We start from the raw sequence: 24933 nt of genomic DNA on the forward strand, positions 1-24933 counted from the left end.
AACTACTTGTATGGTACACTCATCTAATAAACAAACAGTACTAGGACAACTTTAACAGTAAGGAACCCAACAATATAATTCAATACCCTAATATTTTTCACAATATATATATATATATATTGTGATTTGCGTAAAATAAATATTTAATTCATGCACGCAAGTTATATTTATATAAAAATTAGTCTTTATTTGAATCATCTATATTCGATTTTTTAAGAATGTTATTAAATCAAATATTTTACAATACAATAATATTTACAGATTGGTGCAAATTATTTTCAGTATCTAAAAAAAATCTTATGTAAATAAAATTAAATAAAATTTGTTTTTTTAATTTTCAGAGTTAAGGAGTTGTCTTACTAGCTATGACAACTTAATATTAAAAAAAAAAATATTAAAAAAACTTACTTTGTGTGAATAAGGTTGATCATTTTTAAAGAGCCAGAACGGATAGAGAACCCTGTCATAATGGGCTTTTATGATTGATCCAAGTCCTTTGCCAGTTGGAAGACCAAGCCGGGTAGCAACTTGGGCCCACTTTTTTTCTTTAACAACATAGTCATAGCCACCTACTTCATCAACAATCTGAAAATAAAAATACAAAAAAAAAGAAAAGAAAAAAAAAGAAAAGATATAAGCATTTACATACACCCCTTCTCCCCCATGTTTAATTTACAACTAGAGGTGAGGGAGTCAAGAGTCAGTAGTGGAGAATAGGCAACTTTGCAGAAATTAAATCTTAGTTTTAACAGTAATCTTCACATCTTTTAGAAAGGTCCTATTTATCATTTTATTTTATTTTTTAAGTAGCATTTTTTTTTGCCAATTGTGTAGATTGAATGGATATGTGTTAAAAATTTATGCTCTTTAAAATAGAGCCAGAATCAACTTTTGCAAGAGTTTAACAAAATAAAAAAAAATAAAAAATTTGGAGTTTTTTTTTTCTAGACAGCTTCTTCGTACTTGTGATTTTCAGTATTAACTTTAACAATCTTTATTCAATAAAGAAAAATACATTGTATATAATATTTTTTTCAGAGAATAGTAATATTGCTATAAAGTTGGACATTTTTATTAAGTAGAAAATTATTCTACAATGAACTAGACGTACCCATCCAGTACAGTGTTGTTATATTTTCACTCACGGATTAGTTTATTGACCATTATATTACCTATCATCATCATCATTGTGAAATAAGTTCAAAATCGTCAGTAGATACATTCGAATGCAGATGTTAATTTGTAAGGTTTATTAATGCAGACTACTTGAACCATTCATAAAGGAGAGCGATACAAAAGCTTTAACATGCATACTGCTGCATCAGTCAGATTGTTTGCCTTGTTATACCTAGTTACATTGTATGCAACTGCCCACTTTCACTGGAGCTCCTTAGTGAATGGTCATGTTTTGTGTCTGCTTTCTTAGGTTATCATCCAAAAAGCGAAGGAAACTCCTGTCCAGAAGTCACGTTTTCATAAACTTCCGTGTTGCAGTCACCTCTGACCTTTGAGCTGTCTCGCAAATCTTTCCATTTAAATACAGTCTTCGCTATGTGATACACAGAGTCGTTTTGCTTTCAGTTTTTTTTGTAAATCATTTTTTTATATAAGGATTACTTTTATTTTAATAACTAATTTAGCTATGGTAATATTTCAATAGATATAATATTGGATTGAAATAGATTCCAAAACTTTCAACAAGTAAGGGTTTGATAATTTTAAAGCCAGTTTAAGTGACTATTTGACAGATTAAATGCTTCCAAATTATTTTCAAATTTCAAACAGCCAAAAAATAATTCATCTAGAACTCCCAACAATTAAAACAATATTAAAATAACTATGTGCTTACGAATAAAACACTTTAGAGTTGACTTAATTTCATAATTATATATTTTTAAAAGATAGGATTGTAATTTTTTTAATAATTCTTTGCTATCACCAGTTTAATTTCAATAAATAATCAACTAATAGTAAAAAATTCAAAATATTAATTCAATTCTTGTAGTCACAAGAAAAAGAAAACCCACAGAAACTTGTAAAGTAGTTTTATAATTTTTTTTTCCCCTTTATTAAGCCATGGTAATAAAATTGTTAACAATAGACAGACTACTAAGCTAATTAAGGAATGCATAAAACTTAGGAATATCACAATAATTACTCAGTACAGAACTCTGAAAATGTGAAAGTGATATATGTTCAGCCACACAATTGAGGCAGCACGTTCAGAACTGCAGAATACAATGTAAAAGGAGATCTGAGCAAACACCATTGTGATCATGCAGAGTTTCATGTGAATTCCTATCACACAGCTTTGGTCTGTGCAGCCGCAGCACAGGGTGGTATTTAAGCATTGCGGTGAGGCAAGAACCATGAAATGATCTATAGCCAACAGAAGCAACTGTTACATTCCGGTAAGTAGACAACAGTAGATCTAATCCAAGCAAATCATATACTCCAGGAGGAACAGGATTGCAGCAAGTATATATCTGATGGTACGATGCCTTGCCAACTCTGGCAAATACTGTATTCCAAGTGGTGACAAATCATTGCCTTGTAAAGCCTAGTCAGCAAATGACATTCATGGGGAATTTGATATTTGGATACACACTACATAAAGCTCCTATGCACCCTATTGGGTATGTAAGACAAGTGATCATCAAACCAGAGATAATATTATTACTCCCAGATAGATATGACATTTCGAGAATGGCACCAATGTTTTGGAAACGAATGCTATAACAAGGAACAGGAGACATATCTAGAGGACAATAGCACAACTGTTTTTGTTGCCTTAAGACGCAAAAACACTAGCAACTGCAGGTGTACTAACGGTATGTAAGTGTCTGGGTGTGACATATAAATTTCTGTGTCATCAGCATAAGAGCTTGGGAACAGTCAAGTCGTTAGAATTAAAATGAGATGCTGCACTTTCCATTCAAAAAAAATAACGTTGATGCAATAAAACTTCCCTGCAGCACTCCAGCTGAGACAGGAAGTTCATCCGACAAACAGCCAGCATCTATGTATGAAATACATTTTAAAATCTTGGTTGTTTTCTTATGTTCAGATGGTACTTTCGGTCATCTTTATTTAATTCAATTTTATTCAATTGTTAACACATCTATAATGTAAAGCAAATTTGTAGTTAATAGCTTTCTTATAAAAATCAATGTTGGATTCTAGTTAACCAGTTTTGTTCTGCAGAATACTGGTCCATGTTCTTAAATTTTTTTTTTTTTGTCTGAATTTCATTAAAAAGTTTTTTCTCAGCCTGAAGATTTTTAACAATAGATACAATTTTAAACAATGACCTAAGCAGCCATCAGTGCAAATATAATGTTAGCATTATAAATAATATAGCAAGCTGAACTAGCTTAGTCAGGAGAACATCTAAGCAAAGATTTAAATATTCAGATTTTAATCTGAACTTCATTGTATTTTGTTAGAAACACATTAGATAAAAAATGAAACATTAATACATTAGATAAAAAATACAGTAGCATAAAATACTACAACTAGTGCATTTCATTTCCATTGTAAACAAATTATTTTAATGTTTTGTTATTTTAAAAGGAAAAAAAAAAGAAACTTGTTTATAACCTTCAAAAATTTACAGTAATTTGGAAACATTTGAACTTTTGAATAAAAAATAATTTTAATTCGCTTTAAAATCATATTTGAGCAGATGCTCATGTATGAAAAGATGCATTTGTAGTCTGGTTTGAAAAAAACCTCTCCCTTACATGCACCAATCTCAAAACAATGTAATATTTGTATGAATAGGTTTCTTTGAAACTTGTCCATTATATTGGACAGAAAACTCATTTCTTTAAACTGCAATCAAATCAAATTTATTAATTTTTGCCTAAATATTTTTACTAACTAATTATTGAAAGTTTGTTTATTTTAATTACAGCTTAAATGCTTCCGGCAGAAAAATATAAACACTAATTTGCCTTTAGATTATTTTTATAACAGTTTTAGCACAATTAAAAAATTAAAATCACTTTGCATATTCCAAAAAAGTACACTCAAGAAGATTACAGTCTGATAAGCATTTTATTTCAAATAGGTTAAGTTTTGGGAATTAATATTTAAATTTTGACACACTTTTAGAATCTGTGTATTCCAATAACGGAAAAAAACATCTTCTGGGTGTTTCTTTTTAATTTCAAATTTTACTTATTACAAGATATTAATAGGTTGAGGAAAAGTGTGTACCATATGAAAATAATTTATAAAGTCTATGATTTTCATTTAGAACTTTGAACATGTGCTGAATGGTTGCACCATAAAGACAACTTTACTGCAAGTAAGTTTTGTTCATTTCAACAAGACAATACAAATGTGCATCATGCAACATAGATCAGCAACAACATTGAAATTTATGCTGATGCTCAATCTTCAGAAGAGTTACTGAAGTAGTTTCTCCTCAAAGTTAAAAAATGATGCGGAGGTCAGCTGAAAACCTGGCTCAGAATGGTAAAACAGGATACTGAGCTGATCCTGCGCCCTTGCCTTTATTTGGAATGGTGATTGGTTAACACTTGTCTGCTATTGTGGTGAACCATTGTGTCTGATCAGCATTCGTTTAGGATGCAATAAATTATGTGGATGAAGTCGGCCCAATTGCTCCAGGAGCCAAAACAAGTAATCTTCAAAGAAGGCATGAAGTGTTTTAGTTCCTCTACTTAGCAAGACGTCACTTTAAATGCCTTTTCATTAAAATTCAGAATGCAACTAAAATATAATTCAAGTCTTTTCCTGACATGCTCAAAATAAACAAATTTAGTAACTTCATGATTTTTGAAGCTGAACCCAAAACACATACCTACATTTAACTTTAAAATCCTCTTCTTGCCTTAAGCTATAATGAATGATATTTACATAAGAACTTTATTAAATACGTATAAAAAATTTTTTTTTTTTTTTTTTTAGATATTAAAGAAAAATAAAGCTTTTAAAAGACTATTTTCCCTTTGTAATATCCATTTTCATGTTACAAGATGCATCTTCAGTGATGTCATCCAGATTTCATTAAACATTTCCAGTTTTTTAAAATCAGAGATTTTCCATTGGATTGGATTATCAATTATTATAATTATTATTATTAAGAATCAACAAAAAATTGGTGGCAGTTTCAGTTTTTAACAGCTCAGCCATTATTCAATTAAAGTGCTCCATTTATATTCCCTGTCTACATGTTTCCTCACTGTATGGAGGGTCCCAGTTCCTTTCTGAGTGACAAATCACTAATCTATAATAGTTTCCACAATGAGTTTCAAACTCATTTCAAGACTGGAATATAAAAAACAATGTATAACACAATTATAATGAAACCAATATTACTAACCTTATAAAGTATAAACAAATCCAATAATTTTCTCTCGACATGAGGAATTCTGAGAGAGCAGCCCTGTATAAAAATCAAAAGATATGAATATTAAATCTTGCTTAATGAAAGGTTAAATATTAGGTGAACAATAAAAGTTTTTTGGTAATATTAGAAATATTTAGATATATATACTTGTCCACCTGTGGCCCGTTGGGTCAGTATGTTATATTAACTATAGAATTCATGTATAAGCGTGACACTTGTAACGTAAAGAAAATAGTTTTGTGACATAAAACATTTCTATTAGTTGTTCTGTTTATAATTTTTTATTTTTGAAAAATAAAAACTTACATCTATTGAATTATAAGTGGTTTGCCATACTTATAGGTAAATGTGCACTGAACAGATACCATAATACTCTAAGTTAAATTCAAATTTTGATATAGCTTTTAAATGAAATTGTTAGTTGAAAGTACAGAATAATTAAAAACACTCTCCCCATGTTAAGAATGGCTTTTTAAATAGAAAATGAAAATAAAATGTAACTTTTATTCATTTATTTTAAACAAACATTCATGACCCATTGGGTCAAATATTTAATTTATATGTGTTTATAATAAGGTCAATAAAACTAATTAAGACAATGTGGAAATTAACGATGTAAAAAAAAAAAAAAAAAAAAAGTATTACCAATTCTTTGGATAACTTCAATGCGAAAAAAAAACAAAAACAATTGGGACGCTGAAAACGTACACAGTAAAACAATGTTTTATTGTCACGTTGATTATTTGCAACGCAAATTTTCAAAAAAAAAAAAAAAAAAAAAAAAAAAAAAAAAAAAAAAAAACATTTTCGGGGTTATTTATGTTGGTAGTGTAGAAGAAAATATATGAATGTTTTTAAGAAAGGTGTATTTAAAAAAGTGGAGAATAAATTAAAAAAACAAAAGAAAAAGAAAAAATGGAAGGCGCCGTTGTAAAATGCTCTTATGGTTGTCAACGGGTTAAAGTACATTTATTTGTAGGAAAATTGCATTAAAATAACAAACGTAATACGGAAACGTAAAAAAAAAAAGCAGAAAGTATTAACAATTGTTTATTTGGATAATTTAAACGCAAAAATAAATTAGGACGTTAAAAACATATACAGCAAACAATGTTTTATTGTCGCATTGATTATTTATTTATAATGCAAATTAAAAAAACATTTTCGGGGTTATTTATGTTGGTAATGTAAAAGAAAATTTATGTTTTTAAGAAAGGTGTATTAAAAAATAGGGAATAAATTAAAAAAAAAAAAAAAAAAAAAAAAAAAAAAAGGAAGGTGGTGGGGAAAATCGCTATTGTAAATTGTTCTTATGGTTGTTAACGGGTCAAAGTTAATTTATTTGTAAGAAAATTGCGACAGTATAGTTGTAATACAGAATAGTTGCAAAACATCCCCACCCTTCCCATGCTAAATAATAATTTCTAAATAATAACATTAATATTTCAGTGCACAGGTCAAATTCTGCAAAAGTAGCGATTTGTGTTCATTTGTTTTTGTTGTTATGGTGTTATGTTTATGTATGCATGCGCAACCGGAAGTCGCTAAGCAGATGTGGGGTTACAACACCGTTACAAAGTCATTTGAGTTTTATAATTATATAGATTTAAAACATATATTATATAAATTTAAAACAAAAACTAATGTGCATAGAAACTAGAGATGCAAGAAAAAAATTATTTAAACTATTAAAAAAAAGAAAGAAACATAGAAAATCAATGCTATTTTGAAAAGGCAGAAACTTGTATCAAAGAAACAATTATGTTAATTAAAAGCTACCGAATAATTATTGGGATGAATTTGTAGGGTTTAATCTTCCACACAATTATCTTTTTCCTAATAAATTACCTAACCAATCAAAAATTAGCACCCATTTTAAGAATATAAATTCAGAAACAAACGAATGAAGGATTTTAAAATCTGATAAAATATTTATGAGAATTTGACCTATATATTATGTATAACTAAGTATTTGTGCATGTATAATGAAAACATAAGAAACAAGGTTTTAATTTTGTTTTTACTACAAACAATACTAACCAAGAATAATATAACATTTGTACCAGTTATAGTTGACAGAACAAAGACGATTTACCTTTGTGGATTAAATAAATGGTTCAGCTTAAAATTCAACAGTTGTCACAAACAACTGAACTTTTTCACCTTTGAAAAGTTTAACACGTGCATGACTGAGTTTTTTTTATTGAGGTCCGAACAATAGCATCGGTAATCTAGGCAGTAAAGAGTCCTTGATTGTGTTAGGTATCTATTGGGCAGAAACGGATACCCTCTCCAAAATATGATTTAATGAAGGAAGCACAAATAAGGATATAAAACTGACAAAGGTTTTATTTTGTAAAAGAATCCGCAAGTAAAGAGGAGTAGAGAAAACAATGTGATGCATGTAATCTGAAAAGAAACATTTCTTTGACTAATGCATGTGTGTAGGGACAGATGGCAGCAAGGTAGTTTTATTCATCTTGTGAATAATTAATCAAAAGATGTCAATAAACCACTGGTACTAAGTAAGCTTAATGTCCGTTGAAATCTGAATTTTGTCTTCAATTCCGATTAGCAAGTAGATCGAAATTTGTCATAGAGCAGGTCTCGAGGCTAACAATATGAAAACCTTTCTTCAACTGCTGTTTTATTAAATCCTTTAAAAATGTCAGATGTTATTTGGACTGTGGCCTCTTATAATTTCCTTGGTGTTTTACAGTATCCATTTTCAAGGTCACGCCTTCAATGCAAATCAGGGAAAAAAGTAAACTGACGTCTATTATCTGCTCACATCTTGTCTCAAGGAAAGAAGAAGGAAGTGCGGAATGGAGGAAACAGAGAAGCATGTCTGTTCATCCACATACACCTTTCTTCTCTTTGTAGTGACAAGGAAAAGGTGCAAAAGAGATTTACCTCAATTGTAACAAAGATTCCTAAATTTGAAAATTAAACATAAACAGTTGAAATGTGAAAATATAATAACGAAGATATCAATTCTCATCAAAAAAATTCCAAAACAGATCAACGCTTTGTTCAGTCAGAATTGTCTTAGCACAAAATATGTTGATCCTATTAATTTTTATTCATTAAAAGTTGAAATGGAATAATTGATTATGAAATATCTGAAAAGACAATATATTAAAAGATATTCTTATTTTGATGTTGAGCACCAGGATGTCTTAAGGATTAAAAATCTCATTTGACCAATAACAATTCTTAAATTCCTTATATAAATACTGTAACTGTGATGAAAAAAAATTAATTTGTTTTAACAAATTTGGCAACGCATGCAAAATGGCTGCTAAATGAAGGAATGAAAAAGAATTGGCCTTCTTAAGATGTGTCAATTCAATCTGCACTAAATAACAAATATTTCAAATTGAAGCATGACAGTTCAATAAATGGTCTTAGAGATGTGTGGACATACAAAAATAAACATCAGACATGTACATCATATTTATCTAAGTATTTTAGAAGATTTTACTGTGTAGTAATAATTAAGAAGCTGATTTCCCAAATCTTTACTAAATAAGTGAGCTTAATACTCACTGGGTGTCACATGTGATATCTACTAAAGCTAAGCTTAGTAAATAATTATAACACATTAATGATTTTATGCTACAGGCATAATTGTGAGTGGACAAAATTAACTGGATTACATTTCTAATCAGGTTTATTTACATTTGCACTAATGCCTTTGAAAAAAGGCATGAACCTACTCTCTCCACACCACAGAAAACTGAAGAATTTATTTTTATAATTGATAATGAAAATAAGACATTTATAGTGACACATGAACAAAATAATCAATTTTTCTTCACCTCTCAAACATTAGCAAAGGCTAATAAATCAGAAGTATAGTGTGGGATATAATATATATATATATATATATATATATATATATATATATATAAAAATTATGTTAAGATAAAAAGCCAAAGTAAACCATAAGAAAATGAAAGAATGAAAAGTTGGACATTGAAAGTATCCATGCATGTAATTGTCTCAATGAATTTTGCATTATCAGACTGGGTGAATCTTCAGATCTAGAGAAATCCTCACCACTTATGTGTGCGTGTCTACATGGCCATTGCATGGAGAATGGATATGAACCTCTGCATGTCTGCTCCAGTTCTACAATCCCAAATTACCATTTTTAGTCATATTTTGAAAGCAAAATGTTATTTCTGATGTTTATAGATATCAGTCATTAATGCTAGAACTATAGTATTATTGTAAAAAAAAAAAAACAAAAAAAAAAAACGGAGACCAGCTGTTATGCATAGAATTGGTTTCAAATTTCTGAAAAATGAATTCAATGGTTTTGGAGTTTACATCAGATATAAGCAAAATGATATTTAATACCAGGACAAGTAAAATAAATTTCCAAAACAATGATTTTGCACCACTTTTATGTCCTTTTACATAGATTAAATCAAGATACAAGGCTTATAACCCTTACGTCTAGAATTCTTATTCCAATTTTGAACAAAATCCATTAAACAATTTGATTATAAAAAATGTCTAAAATTTAAGGCTTAAGTCTGAGGGAGTCTGATGTCTAATTACTATGGATCAAATTTAATACAAAATTGAAAAATTTGAATTTTTAAATGCAAGATTGTACCCATATTTCCTGTAAACAAGCCTCAAAATACTCAAACGATATTTGGATAACATTTATTCATGTCTAATTGCTAACATTAAAATTTTACAATTTTTAAATACTTTTATGCACATAGATGATTCTGTCAACTATTCCAATATTACTATAATGGATTCCTTAAAAAAAAAAAAAAAAAAAAAAAATGGGGGAGGGAGTCTCATGCCTAGATTTCATTGAAAGCATAAAATGATATTTGTTGGCAAAGCTTCTAGTCCAAATGTAATAATAGTATGCTTCTGTTTAATGTATCGTCAGAAGACGAAAGGTTTGTAAAAATAATATTGTAAAAATCTTGTGATTGAAATTCAAACCATTGAAAATAAGGCTACAAAATTATTTGGGCAAAAAATAATAATATTAAATAATTAACTTACCTGCAATTCCCAAAACCTAGCGAGTTGATCAAGGAAATTTAGCTTTATTCTTGATTTGGCCTGAAAAGAAATTTTTTTTTAAATAATTAAAAAATTTAATTTAACAAAATATAAAATAAAAAAATCAGCAAATTTGGGATTTAATTAAAATAAAAGTAGGTTGGAAATTTGGGTTCCTTTATTATCACACTATATAAAAAAAATATTAAGCCAATTTTTTGGAGGTGAAGTCACAACTTGTAAAATATGGGTTAAAACAAGTATTTTTAAATAAATGATACGATTACAGCCTACACGGTTTTCCTATGGCATCACAAAAAGTTCACTACATTTAATTCTTAGTTGCATGAAGCACTGGAATTAAGGTTCAAGAAACCTTCACATATCCATATCATGGGTTTTGTGCTATGATAGTTTAATACAGATGAACAAGTCATTAATAAACACATTAATTTAAAAAAGAAAAAAAATCCACTTGAAATTTGATATTCTAAAATTTCATGATTATTGGAGTCTCTAAAAATTGATATAAAAAAGAAATTATGCCTGTGTGAATATTATTAAGAAATTTTGTTCTATTTGTTACTATGAATATTTTATGTTAAAAAATAATCAGATATGAATACAATGTAATGAAAAAATAAAACTTTAAAGAAATTTAAAATTTAGTTTATTACTTATACAGAAGGACCTTGAATATTTTTTATAATCAAAATAAAGACTACAGCATTGTACATGAATAGAAAGTGTTAAAAATTAATAGCTTGTGAGAAATTAAAGTTTTCAGGTAAACAAATTTTTATAATCCTTATTCATATTAATTATAATGTTGAAACGGTAAAAAATACATTTATCATCAAATAACATAAGTTTGAAATGCATTCAACTTGTTAAAAGAAAAAAAAATCATTTTTGGGGCTACATAAAATATACATGGATATAGGAATAAAAACAATCGCAGTTTAATATATTTTAAATACATATTAGTCATAAAAAAATAAAAGTACATTTTCTATAACACAAAAATTCATGTGCATCAGAGCAGAATAAAAAAAAATCCAACGTTTAAGTCATACATAACAGAGTATGATTTTATGGACTATAAATATGATGCTGATTTGAAATTAGCTTTAACTAAAAATGAAATACAAATATTTATTGATCACAAAAATAAACTGGTAATTCTTATATCTGAATTTCTGAAATTTAAGAAATATTTTCTCATTAGAAATACATTTCAAAATAGCTTATCACAAAAAAAAAATACTAAAAATAAATTACTAAAATGTTTAAAAAAAAAAAAAAAAAAAAAAAAACTTCATTTTCAATATCCAATACAAATTAAATGTTAAAAATAGATGAACTTTACAATTCAGAAATACAATATACTAAGATACAAGAAAAAAAAAAAAATGCTGCCCAAAACATGAAATATCAAACTATTTCAGGAAAGTTTAATAATAAAAATTTCGTTGGTTAAGAGTTTCATATATAATCAAAATCTAATTTCTTTTTATATTCGAACATTATTGAAAAATTTCCATTTAATAAGTCTTAAAATATAAATGCAAAATAAATAAATGAGAAACGTTTGTTTTAAAAAGCTTTCAGTATAATATTTTAAAGGGAAATTATTTCATATTTGTTGACCACACCTTCATAACATTTAAAGCAAATTCGAACAAGTAAATAATTTTTTAAAGCACTTTAAAGAAATAATTGCTAAATAAAACAAAGTTAGGTTAAAAAAGATATCCAGAAATGTCAATAGACAGTCGTTTCCATGACCCTGAAAGGGCAGTTTTATAGGCTGTCAAAGAGCATCCAATAAAATTGCATAAACATCACCCATGACAAGATCCGTATGTGTGCGTGTGTGTCTCTACTTTAGATCTATGGATGGCCAATAGTACAAGAAAGTTATGTTACTAACAGTTACTAAAAAAGGTCATGAAAACAGGCAAAAGGAGTAATCCAAGAGAAGCATGCATGACAGACAAACAGCAATTAAAAGCTTCCATACTATGCAAAGTTTCATGAAACAGCTTCATATTTGTATAAAAAGCTAATGTACAAACATGAAATCAGTTAACTATTAGCCAGACACGTTACAAATCAGTGACTTGGATGGGGGGGGTCGATTTTGTTACATAAGGGAAGGAGCTTACATTGATAAATAGAAGTGAAAGAAGCAATTTCTAAAACAAGAAAATTACATAAACATCTCAATTATTTTTTCAATTTCACATGTAACAGATACTTTTTGTTACATTAAGAACTTACGTTTTTCTCTAACATTAATATCCAAACTTGGCTTTTGAATGTAAGCCATCAAGTATAACAAAACTGAATTTATAACATTTCATATGAAAACAATTTTATGAATAAAACAAGTAGTAAAACAGTTTTAAAAAATGAACATTATATACAAATGTTTGTTTTATACTTAATGGGTAACAGATTTTGATTGTTTAAAAAAAAAAAAAAAAAAAAAAAAACTTTTGTACATTTTAAATTTTCTTTATACAAATGTAAAAATTTACTAATTTAATATTGTGATAAAAGATAAAATTTCTAACGTGTATTATTAAATAATATCTGGAAATAAAGAATGAACTAAATACAAACGTGCATATAATTAAAATAGTCTTTAGAATAATTATCATCCATTTAAATTTTTTTAAAATAATGATCAATATATTTTTGGTTATTAATAGACAATCGGGGTGAAATGGACCAACTTTTGGCATTTTCTTTAATATTCGATAACTTCCCCCAAACTGCCTGTACAAAAGAGGACATGTGCTCAGGGGTAGCAAATGGGTTCTCAGTATTCAGTCAAATAAAGATAATGCATTATAGTACTAAAATGTATAAAATATCTTGAAATAGGGTCACCTATACTAAAGAGTTTAAAAATCACTAAAAAGTATTAAGTATTTTCAACACATGGGTATTATATTAGATAAAATTACTTTTGCATTTTTTTTTAACAAAATTCATGTTAAAGATCAGTACCACTTAGTAACACAGGGCACATATTCATCGCAGATGTTACATCAACCAATTCATCAAGTCACAAATGTGAAACAAACTGAAATACAATATTTAGACATAGAAACACCTGGAATATTCCAAAATGATCATTATCCAGTTCTGAAGTTATATACCACTCTCCTGCTAGAAATAAAAACATAGGATGGCCTACTTCACCCACAACCACTTAAGAAAAATCTTGTTTCCCCATCAATAAATTTAAAAAGACCTTTACAATTACACTTATATGGCTTTCTTACTTCAAGAATATCACACACTAGTTTTTGCTGTAAAAATCAGCAAAAGTTTTGATAGTGGAAAAATGTTCGCACATTGATTGAACGAGTTTCAATGACCATATCATAAAGACAATGCCTGATGCAATCCATAATGGAAGCATCAAACTCTGGGAAAAACTAAGTTGGAAAAAAATAAGGATAATCATTTGTGGCCCATTTCATGCTGGACTGGAGTAGCATAATTCTTATGTAAATTCTATAAAAGATTTGTTATAAACAGAAAGAAAACGATTCATATAAATTACTCCATTATTTCTAAAAATAAATAATTCCAATTTCGACTCAAAACAAAGAATCTCTTTAAGCATAAGAAAAAAAAAATCAATGAAATTCTGAAGAGATTTTTCAAAAGTAAAAAATCTACATGAAATAAACTAATTTAAAAACAAGTCCAAATTATAATATCAAAATAGCAATTAATTTTTTTTAAATATTTTTTAATGCAAGTCAGAACTTGCACCCCCCTCTTACTCTATATTGCATGAATTAAAATAATGAAGCAATTAATTTTTTTTTCATATATTCTTTTTTCTTTTCATTAAAGGCCAAGGTTCAAAGTTGGAAAAAAAAAAATTGTCATACATACAAATGTTGTCAAAACCTTTTGCTGGAAATTAGAATTAGAATCTTTTTCATGTCAAGTTTTATTAAACTTTATTCAAAAATCAAAAAATATCACCTTCCAGAGATGTATGATAAATATACTTTTATTATAAAAATATTTCAAAAAGTCATTTAAAGACTTCTGTTAAAGAAATTAACAAAAATAGTTATTTGAGAAAATCAACTCCATGAATAAAAATATATTTCATGACAAGTACTTGCATATACACCTACCATTAAAATAACATTAATGTTAAAACAAATATACATGATAAATTGTAATGTTATAAAGAATGAGTGAATATATAGTTTCAAAATATATATAATAATCACCGTCGAGATTTAACTAAAGATATTGTTTAAGCTAGTCAATTGAATGCTGAAAAATTGTTAATTCAAAATCAATGGTTCATTTCTTGTTTAGAAAGTCCACTAAATTTCTGGTATTGCTACACAATTTAAAGTAGTAGTAGTAATAGCAGGATTTCAGAACGGCTACTACTTAATAGGAGCTGTATTAGTAACTTGAAAGAAACCAATAAACCAACAAATTAACAGCTGATGAGAATTTTACTTCAGATTTAAATTTTTAATTCTAACCTGTCAAAATTAATTTAAAGATAAAAATAAAAATTTATCTAGAACAAAAATATTTCAAAGTTATTCAAATATTCTAAGCAATTCTTCATTACATATTTATTCATATGGTTTCAAAATATCAATCCTCCAGTTTAAAAAATCTATTATACAAAAATTGATAAACTTATTTTTTACAATAGAAATGACTTATAAAGACCTGAAGGCTACTCGAGGATAAGGGTTAACGAATATAAAGTTGTCAGTGAGACAACAGTGTAGTGATTGGTAGTAGAAGTTGGGTAAAAACTTATTTACATTGGACTTGAAGACAACTATGTTGTAGTCAGTTGGAAAGCAGCCTCACAGTACAAGTGAGCAGTTCTAGAAAAGAAGCTTTGTTCATGAAATTTGTTTTTCCTAAATATTTCAATGATACAAAATAAACACTAAAATATTCTTTAGTTCTTGGATTGAGTTATGTAAAAAAAAAAAAAAAAAAAATGATTCTTCAAATTATCTGTAGTTTATAATTAACTGAACAGACCAATCCCTCATCTAGCTGTCTATAAATTTCTTTAGTTTCACACTATGTTGATTCAAGCATTCTAATGTGTTTGTGAGCACTTAGAAAGGGAGCGACTTTTAGTATTGCTTCAAAATTGCTGTGCTTTGCCATCTAATTTACATAGTATGCTCATACACACCATAAACACCCATGTAACTTAAATAGTTAAACTGGTTTATTTTTATATTATCCATATAAGAATAATATAGAAGACTACTTATTTTTAGTTATACAAGAAGAATGCCTATGTCATAATTTACTGTCAATTGTTTTTAATTAAATCAAGGTGGAATAAATCGCGATAGTGATTGTGGTCCAATGGATTATGGTATGCCAAATGTGCATTGAAATCAAAGTATATGAAAAAAGTGGACTCCTATGAATTTAAATGGGTCAACTCATCTTGTATTGTTAAATTAGAGTGGCGGCTGTCTTAAAATTAGTATAGAGCTTAAACTAACCAAATATTAGTTATTCTGGAGAGTTCTACACTGTTTAAAAATTATTTAATTTGATGAGATTAAAAACATAAAATTTGAATAAAAATTCTAAACCTTAGAAAAATATATAGGTTCATTTGAAAGTATCTTAAATTAAAAAACTTACATTTTTTAATGAAAAAGAAATGTTTGAATAAAAAAAAAACTGATAAAATATTGAAAATTTTTCAGATGTTTTGGAATATTCAACATTGTTTAGATATTTAAAATGGAATTCTTTTATGTAATTCTATAGTCATCTGAAGTGGATAGGGCAGAAAATTGGAAAGAAAACTTCACAAGAACATTTCAATATTGACAGATAATCGACTTTTTAGGAATAAACTTGTTAGAAATTTTTATTTTATTTTTACAGCTAAAATGTTTGATTTCGAAAACTATTAAAATATGAAGAAACCTTTAATATTTTGAATCATAATGTACAAAAATGTTACAAATGATACAAACTTATAAAAAGGATACTTAAGACTTGCTCCAAAATTTAAGACAGAATATTCAATATTTTAACTATACTTGAATATTGCATGGTATTTATAATACAGTTCATTGAGAATGGCTTATGAATTAGTTGAAAGTTCTAGAAAAAAAATGGAAGTAAAGACAATTTTTACTCCATTGGTAAGAAAAAAATCATTACCCATGAGAGCATATAAAAAAAAAAAAATCGCTACAAAGTTCTTGGCTTATATATATATAAAGATAAGTCTAAAGGACATTTTTCAGCTAATGTACTTTATATATTGTTCATTTATTATTTATTGCAAAATTGGATTTACTTGATCATTATATTGTAAAATAAAATGTATTTAAGGTAGTCATAAGTTGCAAATGGAAATAATGGTGGGGGCTGATTGAATAGGAAAAAGATTACATTTCTGCATTACATAGAATGATCTTTCCCAGTGTACACCTCTTTACTGGAGTCCATTTCAATAAGAATCAAAATGGCTATAATTTTCTGTCTTAAAATAGAAGAAATAAAGTTCTTAATAAATGTAATAAGCTTTGAAGTAATTAAAAGAAAAGTAGTTGAATCTAAAATGACTCCTGAAATGTTTGATGAAAGGATGTAGTAAAAAGAGAGAATAGAATCAATTTTTCCTGGTTGAATACAAAATAGAATGGATGAAAAACAAAGGAAGAGGGTCTTTTTTTTTAAATATCTAAATGAAAACATATGGAGGTAAACAGTTCTTAATTTGAAATAGTTTTTAATTTCCTGGTATTGAAGGCCTTAAAAAAAATAAATAAAAAAAGGGATTCAGAGGGAGACGAAATAGTTGAAATATTCGAAATTAATTGAAAATTTAAATCATTTGTCCAAAATAAAAATACAAAAAAAGGAGATACACTTAGTGAAAATAGAAATTAAAATAAAGAATAATCATTTTATTTATGAAGCAGTTTAATTTAGTAAGGATTACTTATTGAAAAACAACTATAACTTATCACAAATGCATAAAATTTGGATCTCTACATTAAAGATTCTTGTTATACTTGGTATAGTTAAGAAATATACAAGATATTCTAATATAACTTGGAATTTATGATGCCTTATTAGAAGATATAGCATCTTTTAATTGATCTGATTTCAACATTTCATGGAAATAATTTTTTTATGTATAAAATTTACCTACTATCTGGCATATTTAATAAAAAATTATTCAAATGGACCCAAAAATGTTCTTGAAAATTCATTACTTTTACTATCATTTCAGAGTTCAATGTATTCCTCACATTTTCTAAACTAGTAACTTTATGCAATTTGTTCAATAAATATATTATCTTATGAGAAAAAAAAAGAGAGCAAAGTTTGTGGTGATTTTAGTTTGAGAAAATGTTAACAGGCAATAGTATAGTTCCTATCGTTGGTTTTCTCAAAAAGGGGGACCCTGGATTAAGACAAAAAGTAAAATTTCTAACTCAGGACAGAGACTAAGAACCAAACCTCTCTATTGGAAAAGAAATACAATAGAAAGAGTAAATGTGCAAAGAATATACACACACACATTATATATATATATATATATATATATAAGGGTGATTCTACAGAATTTGAACCTAATCAAAATGACTTTTACTGAAAGTAAACCTAACACTTAAGGTTAAAAAAATTAATTTAAATTCTATACAAGGTAAGTATACCAAGATGTATTTTTGTATGAGTTGTTAATTTTTTAAATTTTTTTTTAATCAATGTGAAAAAAATTTAACGCTTTACAAAATAAATTGCAACCGAAATAGCTTTATTTTTTTTTTTAGAAAAAAAATGTTAGAAAGTATTAGAATGAATAAGTTCTCTACTGGAAAAATGCAATAGAATATTTGTAAAATGCAGTCAAAGTTCACAAACCTTATAATTTTGTTTAAAAATAACCTGAAAACTTTTCCTTAAAAGTTACACGATTCATAACTAAAGTGAATTAAAACACAAGTGAGAATAAACGAAATGGATTACGAGAACATTTTTTTTCTTTTTAATATTTAAACTACTATGCACAAGCAATTCTTTATATAGTTTAAGTCGCATTTACAGCCTTTATGGAGCAGTTACAGTAGCCATATATATATATACTAGAACCTTCTGAAGTGTTTGAGTATTTCCCCATCCCAACTTATTTTAACAATGAGAACTTATTTTAACAATTAAAAAATATAAAACAATATTTTATCCTGCCTCTTCATAAGATGACTTACAAATTTACAGCACCAGCTAGGAAAAAAAATGTACCATTATTACTAGAACTTCTAATAATAAAGTCAATGGACTGTAGTTAGAAAAAAATGCAATAATCAGTTTTGTTTTTTTTTTTAATTTTATAAATTTACGACTTACATGACAATCGTTAGAAAAGGAGAAAAACATGAAACAGGAATCATTTGAAAAGTTTTAATATTTCACAATTTTTTTGATTTTAGTGTTTATACTGGAATAAGAAAAGTAAAAAAGTTCTTTGTCGCCTATTTTTTGTGTTTAGGAAGTGTCCATGGTGGAGATTAGGAAGTGGATGCAAGTGGATTAAGCATTTATGGATAGGTCTACTGTAGACACACACACACACTGAATAAACACATACGTAGACAGCTGGTAAGAATAAACACACACACATTTTTGTATTATACTACTGATGACGCACCCTAAACGACAGTTTCTCTTCTTTCTTAAAGGTGAGAGAAAGAAACAGGAAAAGATAGAGAGGGGGAGGGGTCAAACTTAAAAGGTGATAGGTTTTAATTAATGAACAAATCAGGACATTTTAAGGAAGGCCTGGCACAAGGAAGGGTTAAAAAATAATAATAAACATAAAAAAAAAAGTCAAGTGAATAACATTAGAATGTAAGGGCACCAGCAGCAGTGTGTGAGAGAGAGAGAGAGAGTCGGCCATATTGTGTGGCTGGTTAGGCAGAAAGGAAGCTAGGGTGTTCATTACATTTCACTCAGCTTCTTTTTTGCAGAAACCCATATCAACAATAACAAGAACATTTTTAATTCTTAGGATTATTTTTTTTTTAATTAAATAAAATCTAGTTAAGCTGGAAATAAATTTAAAATTATAAAACGCAAATTCTGAAATTACTGTCGTTCAAGGGACTCCAAGCACGATGGAGAATTTGTCTCCAACGACTCCTATTCAGGGTTCATTGTAGCATCTTTTTTATTTATTTTTTTTTTAATATAAATGTTTCTTTTTAGACTATTAAAGTTTTGTTTTGATATGGGGTTAAGAAATTGACGAGAAAACGAAAAATGTTCTGATTATAAAATGGCTTTTTATTTTTATTTAATGTTAGTGTGATAGATGTATTAAGTGGGAATGTGCGTATATGCACACATTATGTATGCCATATATATATATATATATATATATATATAATTGTATAATTTAACGTATGTAACAAACCTCTAACTCGTTCAACTTCTGAATTCGAGGTACAAATGTAAAATTGTCCACATTCACAGCAAATGGTGGTTGCCAGTCCTGAAAAAATAAATTGAAAAAAAAAAAAAAAAAACATTTAATTTGTTATTTTTTTAATATCAAAATTCATTTTTTAAAAAAATGCTAATTAAATTTAACACATTGACTGAACTTAAGGATATTTTTTATTTAATGCAAAACAAATGTCATCCCTTTGGTAGCTTAAATGGCATGGATAATAGGAAAGGATAAAAAAAAATGTAATAAAAATAAAATTAGCATTTAATTGAAAAAAAAAAAAAAAAAATTAAAAAAAAAAAAAAAACTTTTTGAATAGTAAAGTTCAGACCCTGCCTTTTTAACGATATTGTTTCTATCTGGTAAAAAAAAAAAAAAAAAAGACGCCTTTTAGTAAAAAGTATTTTCTTGGTCTTCCTTGTCTGACAGGGTCAAAAAAAATCCTTGGTCTACTTTCAGTCAATTCGATAGCACATTTAGAATAACCAAGGTTTACTCAAGAATTTATCTGATCAACTCTTTTGTTGGAAGAAAACAATTTCTAAAGCATTTATGAAAATAGTTTAATGTCTAAATATTTTAGAATCAATAGCAAAAAGTGTTTCTTGATACCCTATTAAAGGATGAGCGGATGAAACAAATTTATTGGTAATTTTAGACATTATCTTTATATTAAAAAAAATTCGTAATCCATTTTTTGCACGTATTACTATAAACAAGAAAAAAAATTATATAACATGTTACCAAAGGCAGGTTACACCATTTTATTAAGAGATTAAAGAAACTAAAACGAAAACACGTTTACAAATTTTTTTTTAAGAAAAGTTTTAAAAGATGTTGGATTTCTGGTGCTAGTGCAGAGAGTGATCCGCGCTATTTTTTAAAATCGTATTTCCAAGTTTAAAGTTTAATGATATTTTTTTTATTATTATTCAATTGTAAGGTTTAAGTATAGAATAGGTACAAAACACCCTACCCTCCCCATGTTAAGAATGGCTTTTTAAATAATAACGTTATTATTTACGTCCGGAGGATCACTCTCTGCACTAGTACCTAATTTCTATACGTCAACAAATAAGAAATATTATTTTGCTCATTTTTTTTTATATATAAATACATGTTATTAAAGGATCTGACAATGCATCTTTAAAATAACTTGGATGTTTATGTTAACCATATCCAGTTATTTTATGCAATTCGCTTTAAATCAAATTAAAATATCCACCACACCTTTTCATATATATATATATATATATATATATATATATATATATATATATATATTATATATATATATATATATATATATATATATATATATATATATATAAATGAAAAACTGAGTGGTTATATTTGTTTTTAATTAAATAAAATGTCAAAAATCAGAAACGCTGAAAAAAGATATTTTCAATATCCATTTTATTCCAATTCATTTTTTAATAATTAAAAAATAAAACACAGTTGTAAACAAATGTTGAATCTTAATGCCCGTTAATTTTATTATTTCAGATTTTTTTTTTTTTAAATAGAAATAAAAACAAAAAAAATGATAGAAATATAATTAATTTAAATACATAAAGTTTGGTATTTAAAGACGAATACCAAATTATTAAGGGGCATAGAATGCAACAATAATATCCTGATCTAATATGCTATGTTCAAGAATATATATCTAACTTATTATCTAGTTTTAAAAATATAAAATATTCCTGAATTATTATATACTGTCAAAAAGTCACGCTCATATCTTATAAAAAAAATAATAATAATAATAAAGAGAGAAAGAGAATCCGACATCTTTTCTTCCAGCTCCTCCTTCTCCGTTCAGGTGATCTAACCGGCCATTGGTAAATAAATATAAAAACACCGTCTTAAATTAAAAGAATAGATTGTTTTAATTAGCATAAACATCTCCATAATGTACAGAAACCATAGATGAATGTATATATTTTTAAATAAAAGCTTGTTTTAACAAATCAAACACAGTTTTTGTATCTTGTCCCAGAGTCAAATCTCAACCAAACAAAAGAGACGCCATGTTTGACTAAGCTAACAGCACGCATCAACTCCGTTGCACCTCATGTGTTTCGTCAAGAAAACACTAATAAAACCTCGACAAATAGAAAATAAACCATCAAAAGATTCCCAGAACAGCCTACAATAATTAAAATGACAAATAATAAAGTTAACAACCTAACAAAATCAAGTTCTTTTAGACACTTTATATATATATATATATATATATATACTAACCGGAGGTGGTTTTATTTTACAAATTCCAGTTTTCTCTGCTATCGTTTTGATCTTTGCAATGTATCCAAGAGGGTCGGAGAATTCTTCCACCGTCGGAGTAAACACCGGCGCATCTGGCGGAGACACAAAGTTGTTGTAAGGAGTATCCAAGAGTTCCATATTCGATAGGTAATGGCATCCAGTTAGCACAATTTTTTTACGTATTGTCGAGAAATACTGTAAACATTAATCCAAACAACTCCATCAAGAACGTGTGTGGGTAATGTGTGCCCAAGCACTAACATGACGATCGCCACATCCGCACACAAAAGGCCCTGACTTTCGTAGACTTCAAACTGAATTTTTTCTTAAAACCCAAACAAATATCGACAATTCTGTTCTTACAATAAGTTCAAACTAATAATGAGAGATATTTTTTTAAATATTCTCATTCGGTATAATTTTGTTTTTGTTTTAAGCCTTCATTACTGGCGTACGAATATAAGAAATCTTGAGGTCACTTTAGAAGAGGTCAAGTTCATGTAAAGCGGAGTAGCTTGTCACATCAACGGAGAAAATTAGTTGTTGTTTGTTTGCTTATTTTTCTTTTTTTTTTTTTTTTGTTTATAATATTTTGGGGTATTTTTTGTCAGGATCATAATTTTTCGTAATCTTATATAAAATAATGGTAGATTTTGATATTTGAATGTAAAAATAACTCCAAAATAAAATATTTATATCTGACTGGCTCTTAGCCCACAAACTAGGCCGCTAGATGGCGCAGCCTGTAGCATCCTAGCGGTGACGACACACAGCAACAAAATGGCGGCGCCTGAGTGGCTCAGGTAAATTAATATCACTAGTTTTTACTCACGACTTCTAGTTGTTTACTGAACCTACAAATATATGGATATCTTTCGCATACAGATTGTTAGCAGAGTTGGCATCTAAATTATTGATGTTATGATGTGGAAACTGTAATTTTTTTTTAGTTGCAACATTGGAAGTTGTAACGGATTTTGTAAAACTCGTTAGGACATGCAATGACCCTTTTAGCTTGAACAATTATTATTTCAATTTTTAAAAGTATGTATTGAAAAAAAGAAAAGAAAATACGATTAGTCAAATTTAAAACAGAAAAAAATATATCACTGTAACCATTATATTTTATTTTTACGGTTATATGATTGTTTGTAAAACTCGCACCGGTAACTAAGAAAATAAAATGTTGACAATGTGAGTTTTTTTTTTTTTTTTTTTTAAATAATTCAATTTTAAAATTACTTTATGTATAATAAATAACTTAATTTTTATTCAAAGACTAACAAAAAAAAAAAAAATTAATTACAAGGTTTTTTTTTTTAACTACGAATCGAAGAATTGGTAAAAATATTTAATTTTCCAGCTTTCTTAACGGATCTATTTTTTATTCTGACTTTTAATAAATATTTAATTTGTTTACGTTATTTTTATTTTTTTTGATGTTATCTTTACGATTATTGTTTTCACTTTACTTTCGATCGATTTCCCCATGCCAATGATATATATATATATATATATATATATATATATATATATATAATATTTTCTAGATCATAACGTTATTTAGAAAAAAAAAACCTTCTAAACATGTGTAGGGAGGGAGTATTCCTTTATATGTACTCTACTTTCACATAACAATTTAATAAACAAAAAATACCGTAAAATTCAATTAAAAACGAAAGACCAACCGGAAGTGAAGTTGAAACGGTAATCGTAAAGATAATTTTTTTTTTTTTTTTTTTTTTCATTTTTGTTAAGAGTAATAAAATTTGAAACATCGATTTATTTGTAATCGACTGAATGTTGTATGTTGGGGATGGGGTTAGTGTTGAGTACGTTTTACGATAAGTCGTCACGTGATTTGTGACCCTCCTGTTTTTTTTTTTTTAGAAGCTTGAATCGCGAGGAAGAAAGGAGGATGCATGGAAACATCCTAAATTTCATTTCCGCTTTTCTTAGCTTGTTTTTCTACATTTGACGGGAAATCTACGTTTTTCGCCCTCCTAAATTCCTGATTTGTATACTTTTAATAACATTGAAGTATTAACAAAGTAAAAAAAAAAATATCGATTATTTTCCTTTTGTTTGTTTTCAAGAGAACGTGTTTTGTTCTTTGCGTATTTGTTTTTAGCTGAATTTTAAATTCGAATCTATCGTCTTTGTATTTGTTTACTTAAAAGTTCGGTTTCTTTCTCTTCAATTGTTTTTGTTTGTTTTATTAAAGTTAGCAAAAAAGGTTTTCTTTAAAAAAAAATAATCTATATTAAATGTTTATGCGTGTCTTTGTTCCTAGATCTTGTAATGTGATTTTTTTTATTTATTTTTTCTAATTACAAAATTGAATAATAATCGTAGAAGGATGACGTCTTTTTGGAGAAGAAAAAAAAGGGAATTTGGGATGGTAAAAACGTACACAAACATCTGACGCGTGGTTGAAGGTATAATAGTTAAAAATGAAAAGGATATATATATATATATATATATATATAATATATATATTTTTGATTTTTTAATTGTAATTAGATTTTTTTCATAATTGAAATTCTTAAAAATTGATGCTAATAATACTTATTAATAAAAAAAAAATTACAGAAAAATATTGGATGTCCGCACTCGTCAAGAAATGGAGATGTCATATTCCAAAAATCACAGCTAAAAAATGTCTTTGATCAATTTACGCGATTTTTGGAATATAACGTCTTCGTTCCGTAACGGTACG

At 27.4% G+C, this 24933-nt stretch overlaps 2 protein-coding genes across 9 annotated transcripts in view; one reads left to right on the forward strand and one right to left on the reverse strand.

The window, feature by feature from the left end:
• LOC145252570 (lysine-specific demethylase 5A-like) overlaps nt 1-22999 on the reverse strand; it is a 123297-nt gene extending 100298 nt beyond the window's left edge. For 3 of the 5 annotated variants that reach the window (XM_080112189.1, XM_080112192.1, XM_080112188.1), the window contains exons 1-5: nt 22194-22999; nt 19905-19982; nt 10421-10480; nt 5354-5416; nt 409-585 (exon numbers count right to left, since the gene is read on the reverse strand). In XM_080112189.1, the coding sequence (XP_079968315.1) occupies nt 409-585; nt 5354-5416; nt 10421-10480; nt 19905-19982; nt 22194-22352 (537 nt within the window). In that variant the 5' untranslated portion in view covers nt 22353-22999. The remainder of the gene's footprint in view (nt 1-408; nt 586-5353; nt 5417-10420; nt 10481-19904; nt 19983-22193) is intronic. The other 2 variants (XM_080112191.1, XM_080112190.1) reach the window with 1 other exon arrangement.
• Nucleotides 22871-24933, forward strand: part of LOC145252571 (coiled-coil domain-containing protein 77-like) — a 113969-nt gene continuing 111906 nt past the window's right edge. For 3 of the 4 annotated variants that reach the window (XM_080112195.1, XM_080112197.1, XM_080112193.1), the window contains exon 1: nt 22874-23017. In XM_080112195.1, coding sequence (XP_079968321.1) covers nt 22995-23017 — 23 coding nt within the window. In that variant the 5' untranslated portion in view covers nt 22874-22994. Of the gene's footprint in view, nt 23018-24933 lie in introns of all 4 variants that reach the window. The other variant, XM_080112196.1, reaches the window with a different exon arrangement.

This window comes from Euprymna scolopes, chromosome 29 (genome assembly GCF_053919585.1).
Source record: "Euprymna scolopes isolate OS-2025 chromosome 29, ASM5391958v1, whole genome shotgun sequence".
In the NCBI taxonomy this organism is placed as follows: Eukaryota; Metazoa; Mollusca; class Cephalopoda; order Sepiida; family Sepiolidae; genus Euprymna; species Euprymna scolopes.